Here is an 11122-nt window from a genome sequence, read left to right as displayed (position 1 = left end):
TTGCCTTTTTTATATTTAACAGTCAGGTCTCACCTCTGGGAGATTTTTTTGTCAGTCATTCAGTAGCATCATTCCAAGATTTGGGGAACTTAAAAATGACCACCAGAAAGGCAAAAGGTTGTGCAGCTACATTGCTAACACAAATATTTTCTACTAGTCTTTCTTACCTGCAAAAACAATAAAGGGGCCAAGAAAGGCAAAAGCTGAGTTCACCACAGCCTTGCTTATTTGAGAAACTTGAGCCAGGACTCAGGGCTGAGACCAAAATTGTTATTCCTCAGGTTTCCTGGTACCCTAGATAACAGAGACTAGTAATCTCCTCCAGATCGCAAGATCCCTCAGAATTCAATTCCCTCACCACTTGTATGGAAGGCACAAAAATCCTTACAGCAGGGACACTGCACCCTTGCTTCTCACAGCTGTTTTCAGCAGAGAAAGCTTTACCATATATTTGATTTGACCAATGTCTCCAATTTTTATCTTTTTATTTTTTTCTTTGACATCTCTGGCATGCTACTTACGATGTTTTGAGTCCTGAAGTGGCTTTACTGAGCATAATCGGGTGAAACTGACCCTCTGTGATTCAGGTTTAGGACTATGCATTTTAATAATAACTGTGAAGGCAAGCTCTCTTCTAGATTCAAATTTACTTCTTTCTACACAAAGCTGATCTTAATTCAGCCTATAACAGATGTGAAAATAGTCATTACAGAAAAGAATGTCTGTAAAATAGCCCTGACAGGTCTGTTAATGATTAAAAAGTTCTAATTTATCTTAATTTCTTTTAATTGATTATTGAAAGTTTTTCTTACACACACACACATTGGAGTGAGTTGCAGGAGCTTGCATATCAGGTGGATTTTTCAAACGATCATGGGTCTATTTATAATGACACTTGGCACCTCTAACTGACATTATGTTTTAACTCTAATAAATAACCAGAAACCCAGTGCATCAAAGCCAAGTGATGATGCCAAAATATTGTCATTATTGCCAGTGACATGACTGATACTGCCGTATAAAATAACCTTTTTTATAATGTGTTAACTTCTTTAGACGACGTCTTCCATTTGGAGGACATTCATCACTGCATTCTATCTTTTACGGTAAGAACAGAGCTGTAAAACAGCCACTCTCTGTTGGATATCAATCCCTTTTGCAATGCTGTTGACATAGGTGGATCTTCATTTTCCTGCTTTTTTTTTTTCTCTCCTGTTTTCCCTGGTTGTTCAAGTCACTAGTGCTCATTAGGTATGAGGCCACTATATTGTCCTATGCAGTACAGTAAGCAGCTACGATTGCCTCTTCATCTGTCCTATAGGAAACTCTGTTTAGTAGCACCAAAATCTCATGACACTGATTAATACCCTGGTGTATTTCTCTACATGTATCCAATTTTCACACCTTTCCAGGACAGTTGACCTGTTCTCAGTAATTTCCAGTCACAAATGTATTTAGCTTTCTCTCACAGAGAAACAGGAAAGGCAGAACTCTGTGAGTCACAGAATTAACCTTTTATGAGAATATCTTCTCTCACATCTTCATATTTCTTCTGTCTGACATCACCACATACCCAGGGATGGAAACCTACTCACACAGTGCAGCCTTGTGTTCTTCAAGTAAGACCATGCCAGCTTTGTGTTTTCCTTGGTTTGTCTGCTGACATAGGCTTTGTTATCTTAACAGAGATATCACTCCATAATTTTTGAGTCTGCTGCTTAAAGCATGAAGAATTATCCCTACCTGAGTCCACTAAAACAAGGTTAGTGGCCATGATAAAACACAGTGAGTTATCAAACACATCCTCTTGCTTACCCCACTCAGAGATGACTCTTGGACTTAGTGGCAGCATCACCAGGTTAGACACTGACATATCACAAAAACAAGCTGAGAAGGGACTATTGGTTCCCTTCATTAATACAGGTATCAAAAGTGAGGGAAAACGAAACATTTCAAAATAACATCTTTGTTCACTTAATCACGTCGTTTTGCAGCAGTTAAATTTAGGGGGTCACTAAGGGCTGGGTGATGTGGCACCAGGAAAAGGGTTTGAACTTACTGCAGTTCAGTTGCCAGACCTGCATGCAGTAGTCACGCTGCCACCAAAATCAAGCTTTCCCACTCCTCACTTTCTGGTTGCTCCCATTTTTTTTCAGAACTTTTCTCCAGGGAATGCTTTCTGAAATGCCTACCTGTTTCCATATAGAAATTTATTTCTGGGGAAAAGTGTTACTAAAAACCTCTTCAGCATTCTTTAATTCAATTTTATATTATATGATGAGTAAAGTACTTAATCTTGATGGAAGCAATATAAGAAAAGGTAGTGACAAAGTGACTAGACCTGCAAGTACCCTTTTGCTACCGTGTTTGCGCAGTTGTGTTTTGGCTCAGATCACAGACTCCTGCAACTTCAGTGTAGTGTATAGTTTCTGGGGCATGAGAAGCAAAAAAAGAAATGCAAGCAAGAAGATGTCTTTTAGAAGACAGGCCTATATGCAAAGAGGTTGGACTGTGACTGTTACTCTGAGGACTATGCAAATATAAAATGTGCAAATTCTTACCTGATTTACATGTTGGGTTTTTTTTTTAAATTGCAAGAGTGGCAAGTTAAGTGGCAAAGCAAAACAATAAAGTGCCCTGGGAAATACACTCCCAAAGAGAGTAAACAAAACCAAATACAAATGCCCTCTTAAACACAGGATTTGCATTTTCTTAGCAGAATAAACTCTGTGCCTTGACTCTGTGCTCTCACTGAAGTGGAGGTCATGGCTAGTGACAACTGGGAGCTGTTCCTGGAGGCTCTCTTGCCTTTTTAGGTTATGAGGGTCTCTGTGAGTTTAGGATAATATGATTGACGGCTCCACTCCGGCCCCAATTAGCACCCTATAATTTATTAGCTTCTGCTTTCAGATTATGCGCTAACTTCACAAATATTTCAACCACGGAAACAGCAGCTATCAAGTGTCTCTTTCCTGATCCAGCTCACTGGGACAGCAGTTAAATACAAGGAGAGAGCTGTGCAGGTCTGTCAAGAGAGAATAATCATTTGTATCTGTGCAACTGGGGCTGTCGCAGCTCTTTAGGACTCAGCTTGTGGAAAAAAAAAGGTTGTTCAGCTGTATAGGGGATTAGGGCTTGGTTCCTACCACAGGAATATGGTGCGGGAATGAGGCCAACATGTAGGCTTTTCCAGAGAGGGTCTATGTTTGTGTAATTCTGTTTATCATAGAAATACTCCATGCAAATAGCACTCATAGGAAAGTTTGCGTCCTTCCTAACGCTGTTCCTTTGCTCCTCATTGCTGCAGCATCAGGCCAGAGTAGTAAATGTAGGAGGGAGGAGACTGGGTGAGGCAGGAGAACAGAGATGGGATGGTGAGATGGAGAGTCAGGGCTGGGATCAGAAGTTGAGGACACGTGAAGAAGTTGGGAGGGTGTGATGAATGAGGAGGGCTCCTTACACCCATACCCGGACCAGGTCAGCAGTGGGGAGATGAGGCACCCTCAGTAACATCCAGCATGATATTACATCTCCTAATGTGACAGCTCTCCTGTTTGGTATTTATCCTGCCTTTACCATGAATGTGAGTAAGCAACTAACACATCCCTAATGACACGCTCCAGTCCTCTGTCAGCATGTGTTTTTGTGGGCTGCAGGCAAAGGGAGGTGCTCGTGCATGAGTAGGGCTCAGGGATGCGCACCCCTGCACCCTGCACTTCTGCTTCCTGAACCGCTGCACCCCGCACAGGCTCCTCCAGCACCTTCTTCCCCTTCACCTGCAGGACCTGATGCAGAGAGGGCAGGGGCAGGAGAAGGGGGACGTGGCACCTTGTTGCCTCTCTGTTGCAATCTGCGTGAACAAGTTTAGTGCACATTAATCACGGGTAATGCCTGACTCAGGAAGTGGTACAAAGTGCACTGCAAAGGTAACTCCTGTATGATTAGAGATGGACATGAACAGGGGACCCCTGCTAGCCAGAGCTGCTTGTCAGTACAGTCGGTTTAGAGAACAGCCTTACTGTGCTGGGAACTAAATTAATAATACAGTTCCCAAGACTGTAGCCCCAAAGCTTAGTGGCTAACTGAAGTAAAGCTTTTTACTTTTTTCTTTTTCTTTTTCTTTTTCTTTTTCTTTTTCTTTTTCTTTTTCTTTTTCTTTTTCTTTTTCTTTTTCTTTTTCTTTTTCTTTTTCTTTTTCTTTTTTTTTCTTTTTCTTTTCTTCTTTGTTTTTCTTTTAACAAACCCTTATTTGCATTTCCCTATGCAAAATTCCCTAGCCTACAAAACTGATACCCCACTCCTCCAAATAATCACAAACCAATTCTCTCTCCTTCCCCTGCTGCAACTGCTCCTCTGGGTGGCAGGCCAGGGAAGCCAGCCAGGACACCACAATCCCGCAGAGGAGCTGGCTCACCCTTCTGTAATCAAAAGGGCACGTTAATTACAACCCTTGCCCAGAAAAAGATACACAAGAACTGCCAGTCAGATAACCCTGGTGCATCCAAAACTACCAGCACCATTTTCCTCTCTTCCAGGAAGGGACCAACCTTTAAGCACACGCTAGAGCTTGTCATGAACCTAAATAGGACTTCAAAGGGAAGGCGAGAAGGGACTGCACTCCGTCCTGACCCAAGGAGGAGACAGGGCAGATACATTTCCCCAGAGACGGGCAGCACACAGTCCAAGGGAGGCACAGGGAAGGCACAGGGGATTACTCAGACTCTCTTTCACTCTCTCTCTCCTTCCCTCCTCCTCCTCTGCTCCTATGAAAACATGACTGGAAAAGGAGGTGGGAAGTAAGCAATGTCACCCTAAAGCTCTCTAACATTAGACTGTAAGTGCAGGGGCACATATATATGTCTAAGAGCTCCATGCTGCATTCTTGCAACTGCAGCTATACTGAAGCAAAACCCTCGCTAAAATAAAGTGGGGTCTGTGACTACAAATATTACGTCCCATCCCGTGTCCATCCTTCCCTTGACAGATCACTATTAACCTCAGAGTCCATTAAACCAGTATTTTAATCTTTGTTCCTTCATGCTTTGGTAGTTTTCAGTTCTTTTCAGAATGGGAAATAAATGTCTGCAGTGAGTAAGCCCAGGGCTCACTTTGTGAACTCCTACAAACTGCTCTGGCTCGGCAGCAGCGGATACTCTCGCTATGCCCACTACTGCCGTGCTCTGCAAGCAGATCCCCTCCCTCTGCCTCCTACCCTACACTCTGCACGAACGGGCCGGGAGCTGTGTTTGTTCGTCTGTCCCAGACGGGCTAGTCTGCTTGTCAGGTGGGTAGCTAGAGAGCACAGGCCAGTGCTAACCTGAGTGACACTCGGAAAGGGGCCGCAGGAGGATCTGCTCTTCAGGCTGCAGGAGCAGCGACTCACAGCCCTGCTCTTTTGGTGTGTGACAAACAGGTGACAGATAAGGCATATGTAACATATAGGAAGGATTTCTTTTGTATTTTCAGATTTCCTGCAAGCATTCATGATTAAGCAAGAAATAACCTATGATGCAAAGAGGAATAAAACAGACTTGAGAAATGGCACCAAGGTTATTTGCACTTACTGCATTAGGAGCTGTGGCTCCAGTCCTGCAAAGACACATGCCCAAGTCTTAAAGGTAGGTGCTGTGAGCAGTCCCATTGGAGACAGAATAACAGAGTGAGCAAAACGCTGCAAGGATTAGACAAAATAGGGCAGGCGTGCTTTCAGACTGCAGTCCATCTGGAGTAGGAGCATTTTTAAAATGCACACTTAACCCCTTAAACCACAACCTTGACTTTGCTGTTTGGATGCTTTCACAACACAACAATAAAAAAGAGTACCTAGAGGGCAAATATTGAAACCAATATTCATGTATTCATTGCATAAATTCTTGTGTTTGAAAACATTCACAGACAAAATGAATTGTAAATGCCAATGAAGTAAATCTGTTTTGTGCTTACATGAGCATTTCCAAACATATTTGGGCTGTATTGCCCAGCACTCCTCATTATGGATTGCAGAGGTGATGGGGAAAAAAGAAAGAAAAAAGAAACTATTGTAGTGAAGCACAACCAATGATAGAGCCATATTTTTTTTTTTTTAAAAAAAAAAAAACCCTTTAAAAACAGCCTAAGAAAACCCACAGGCAAATGCTCACAGAATGATCCTGTTATCTCCAAGCCTCTGCAGCAATAAAGTTAAATGCCATTTTTAGTTACTTTTCTCCTGCAAAATGCTGCTGCCTTCTTGATAGACACCTCAGAACATTTTTGGTTTAACCAGTAATATAAATTCTAGAGCCCTTCCCTTGCCCTTTACAGTTTTCTGGGGCTCTGGCTAATTGGAGGCTGAGGGCGAAATGCTCAGGGGTATGTCTGGCTGAAGAAATCACGGCAAGTCACCTCCTGCCATTTGCCGAGCTCTGGCCGGGGATGCTCTGCACACATTGCTCCTTGCCAGCTTCTCACAGTATTTACTCACACTGCTTTATTATACTCTTACTATTAGGATTCCTATACTTTCCCAGAAATGGAGTTATTGCTGAGCTGAAACGTAGGAGAAGTGAGTTTGGGTTATTCATAACTCCATTTCTGACACATGATGAACATTATGTCAGATTATGTGAGAGTGTCAGTAGGTAAAAACTCTCACCACGGAAGTCCATTCTGCTGCTTCTCTTAGTATGAGAGGGATAATGTTAGGACTCTATTCTTACATGCATAAAACTTTGTTAGCCTTTGAAGACATTACATTAAGAAAAAACAGGGGGAAAAAAAAAAACAAAAAACAAAACCCAAACACGGTTGTGTTGAGATCCGATATTTTGCATGTAAAAAAGTTAGCTTTAAGTCTAGGGGGAAATTGACACTCCATTTCTGCACTGTTTCATTAATTATTCATCACCCTGTAATAGCATTTTAATATTGCACTAATAGTGCAATAGCAATGCTAAATGCTACAGTTCCCTCCTCTATTAGCTTCATGATGAACCATCTGTTATTATGGAGCAGAACTCTTACTTTAACCTATTTTACAGACACCATACACTAAAATGTAGCACTGCAACAATCTTGCGTTTTCTTAACTTTTGTATTTATCACTGTAGTTTTTACTCACGAAGAAAATATTTTCAACTGCTAGGATTTCTATTTATCTTTACTGCAAAGTAATAAAATAATTCACTTCATCCACATGACGGGTATTTTTCCTATTTCATCCTGAAGTCTCCAGTTTGCCTCATTTCTCTTATTTAGCTTTAATTCTTCATTAAAGCACACAGGGTGAAAGAAGGAGATACCTTTAATGCAGCTTTCCTACTGTTAAATAGATATCTTATCCCCCCTTTCAAAACAATGAAAAAATTATTAAAGTGACAAAACGACAGCGACAAGTAGACAAAGAGAAATGTTAGAGGCAACCCAGACCTATCGTCCATCATGTGCCTTTCCTTCTGGCGTTTCCCATAAAGGCTGTTGGGTTGAGGGCATGCTGTTCTTCACGGGTTTCCTTCCTCCCCCTGCTTTAAGAGGGTTTTACTTTCACCAGAAAATGTGTCTTGTAGAAAAAAAAAAACAAACAACAAAAACCAACAAAAAACCACAACCAAACAACCGTTATATATCCAATACAAATGTTGTGCCAGACTCTGAGAAGTGCCACCTTGGTTTTCGTGTTTCTGGGGTTTGAGCAGTTGTGCGTGGAACAGCTGCATCTCTGTAAGCCCAGGGCAGGTGGCCCCAGCCACACACTTGCCACTCAGAACCACAATGCTGAAAAATCTGACCAGTTCCTTAATAGTCCAGAAATGTTCATGAGTTCCAGTTTCTTCTCCTTTTACTTTTCTATAATAAAGTAAAAATCCAGTTCAAAACTGCTAAGTAGCTTTCCCATGTTTGCATTTGAGAAATAATTTTCGCTGTCATAAAAAAATATTCACACCCTAAAAAAAAAAACCCCAAAAACCACGATTTCCTCTGCCCTCTGTATGAAGGCCAGTGGTTTTGCATCACCATCCATGACGTCATTTGACTCTTTTAGAGTAGTCTGACCGCAGTTCTGGGTGTGGGGTCTGCTTAAATAGAAGTTCAATGTCTTTGGCTCTCCTCTTGCAATGGAAGGATTTTCTTCTCCAAAATAAGTTTAAAGTACCATCCTTGCAGTGCCAGGTCCTTTTAAGTCCTGTTGTCTTTCCCCGAGCTGCAGGACCATTGTGGGCTTGGAAAAGGGCAAGGGGGGATCTGAGAGTCTTTGAGTCAGCACATCAGCTCAGAAGGGATCCGCCACAGAAGGAGTAACGGCGAGCTGCAAACCAAGATCAGAAGCTGTTACAAACTGACTCGATTTCAGCTCTGAATGCCACCTTGTCTAACAGGCAGAGATCTACAGGGGAGAGCCAGGGGAAGAAGAGTGAAGGACAGCTCTAAAACCAGTATAGATCCTTGCTTTTATCCTGAGGCTGCAAACCTGAAAACGGAGAGAAGAAAAAAAGGAAAGAAGAAAAATAGGTACAGGTTTTTAAGGACAGAGAAAGACAAACTGCATATCTGCCAGCTGAGATCAGAAAATCAGTCTAAAGCATGGACTCCCCGGAGCCCCAGGAGGCTGGCTGTGAAGCAAGAAGAGCCCAAGCTAGACTCGAGAGAGACACACGTCCCTTCTGCCTAAATTGAGGCTACCGTAAGGAGACATTTGTGGCTGCAATAACCCAATTTCAGCACAGAGAACTGTCACCAGATCAGGCTTTCCTTGCCCCCACAGCCACTGACTCAGGAACCACCACTGCTGGCTATGCCTGTGTCATCTTTTTGTCACTACTATGGCCACACAGCCTTACCTCCAGGCACCACATCAGGCATAGGGTACCACTACCAGAGGAAAACCATTGTCCTTTTTGCTCACCAAATGCAATTGTGCTTTCCTCTCAAAAACTGGGAGATAAAAATAAATAAGGAGAAGAGGTAGTTCATGAACGTGTGTGGGGTCGAGAAATGACTTGCTCTGCTGTGGCTGCCCACGCTTCTGCCCTCAGGGCAGCCTGTGGAGGGAGCCAGGCAGTGACCTTTGGGACAGCTCTGTCCTGCTCCCAGCTCTCACTGCTCAAGGCAAAAGCAGGGCCAGAGCCAGGACGAGAGTACCTCAGAGCAACCTCAGGGCATGTTTGCAGGTGCCAGAAATTCAAAGGATGTTGCTGGGAGGGGTGTATGTGTGTGTTATGTTGCCCTGTCCCATTCTCCCTCTTCCTTTCCTCACTAGCCTGGCCTGAGAGCCCCAAGGTTACCCAGGGCAGAGCTCAGGTGTCTCCCATGGGCCTTCCATCCCCAATTTGTTCCCCCACAGCAGCACCCCAGCGGCCCCACCACAGGGGTCCTTCCCTACTACTACGGATTGTGTGAGGGCGGCAGGAGTGCATGTGAGCCAGGGGATCTGGAAGAACCAAAGGCAACTCTTTACCTGCATCCACATTGAGGCCGAGGCTCTGTGCCATGTCCCCCGCCGCATTGGGGAAGGGTCCCGGCGCCGTCCAGGCTGCGGCAGTGCCCGTCTCACTCTTGCCCAGTTCGCAGGGGGGGCTGACCGGTGTGGGCACGGAGGCAGGGGTGAGGCGGTGGGGGCGGACGGAGGCGGTGGGCACCAGCAGGGAGCCGTAGCGGGGGTCGAAGTGGGGCCCGTAGACCTCGTGCATGGTGGCGGGGCGGGCGTAGGCAGTGCTCTGTGTGCCGATGTAGGGGTGGTGGTGGTGGTGGTGGTGGTGGTGGGCATGGTGCCAGGGCTCAGGGCCACCCTGGTGCAGATGGCCATGCAGAGAGGCCGGTGCGTAGGGGTCAGCAGCGGCAGCGGCAAAGGGCAGCTCACTGTGGGCGGCAGCTGCCAGGGGGCTGCTCAGGGTGGCTGGGACCGAGGAAGGCTGGTATGTGCTGTTCCAGAAGGATGGTGGGAAGCTGCGCTGGTTCATCGGGAAGGAGCCATCTGGGTGAAGGGAGTGGGAGAGAAAGGAAAGGCAGCAGTGAGCACACCCATCGAGCCCTGATCTCCTTTCCCTAGGGTTCTGCCCCTCCCCAGATCCCCCCAGACCATCTCTCGCATTCCCTTTATCCCCCAAACAACTGCCAAACACAAGAAATTGCTCCCAACAAGTACAGATGCATTTCCAGCTAATTATCTAACAGCCCTATCCCAGAGCTTACCCATGATCTTTCCCATGATACCGAAACTATTTGTTTCAGGTTTCTTTTAGTACATATTTAGGGGAAAGGCTGTTGTCTAAGGTGTGGGAAACATCTCTTTTCCTCAGTAGTGGAAACTGAGGAGTCAGAGCTTTTATGCACCACAGCAATTTCCAGGGCTGATTTTTTTTGTTTGCTTTTGTAGTAATCTCCCAGTTTAAGTACTTACACCCAACACCTCGGAGGATGCACAACCCTGCCAGAAATGCGGCTGCTGCCTCAGTGAAGTTTCAAAGTGGGCAGGAGCAGCACGAGATGTGACTATGAACCAGCCTGAATTTTCTAAACATCTGAAGGCAATTCCCCATCTATTACACAGGACTTAACACCTGTTTCTTGGGTATATTGCTAACATATTTCGGAAGTGCTCTGCAGATCTGGAGACTGGCAGGGCACAGGACAAGGACCTTACATTTTCTTTGCCTGGTAAGCAACATGCAAGGTGGACTAGTTATTATTAATAGCACAGATAGACATTACACATTATTAATTGGGAATGCACAGTGTTCCCGAGACAAATAAAAATGCACTCCTGATACTCATTTGCCAGGGAGGTACGTCAGCTCTGCACCCTGGTATTACTCAGGAGAAAGGGAAGCAGTTCATGACAAGCAAAGAACTCTCCTCTCCTGCCATCAATTCCAGCGCTGAATATCTTTCACCCGTGAAATATTTAAACTACTATTTCATTCTTAGAAATTGCTGACAGCAATTCATGGGGGGGCTGGGAAACTGGCTCTCAGCTGGGCAGGTGTCCCTGCAAAGGAGGGTCCCCAAAACTGCCCCAAAAGAAGTGTCTGCCCTAACTCCCTGGTGGGCAGAGGGTGGGGAATGTGATTTCCCTCTGCCATGGGTACCCCCAAGGGCTCGTCCAGAGTAAATCGGGCATGGCTACAGAGAGCTGTGCACCTTGTCA

At 44.8% G+C, this 11122-nt stretch overlaps 1 protein-coding gene across 1 annotated transcript; it reads right to left on the bottom strand.

The window, feature by feature from the left end:
• Positions 1-8342: 8342 nt before the first annotated feature.
• On the bottom strand, positions 8343-10183 carry VGLL2 (vestigial like family member 2). The gene is made up of 3 exons (XM_026844524.1): positions 10168-10183; positions 9434-9949; positions 8343-8446 (listed from the first exon to the last, which is right to left on the bottom strand). The coding sequence occupies exons 1-3, from the start codon at positions 10181-10183 to the stop codon at positions 8403-8405; spliced, it is 576 nt and encodes a 191-aa protein (XP_026700325.1). The 3' UTR covers positions 8343-8402.
• Between the last annotated feature and the right edge of the window lie 939 nt (positions 10184-11122).

The sequence above is a fragment of the Athene cunicularia genome, assembly GCF_003259725.1.
Source record: "Athene cunicularia isolate RWA chromosome 3 unlocalized genomic scaffold, athCun1 chr3_part1, whole genome shotgun sequence".
NCBI classification, from domain to species: Eukaryota; Metazoa; Chordata; class Aves; order Strigiformes; family Strigidae; genus Athene; species Athene cunicularia.
The sequence above is the reverse complement of the archived record's forward strand: the minus strand, read 5'-3'. Positions and strand labels throughout refer to the sequence as shown.

What these genes read in the sequence shown, in the direction of transcription:
- VGLL2 (XM_026844524.1), bottom strand. An exon ending in CGGCCTCAATGTGGATGCAG is followed by an intron (nt 8,447 to 9,433) that starts GTAAAGAGTTGC and finishes CTCCGTTTTCAG; the next exon opens with GTTTGCAGCCTCAGGATAAA.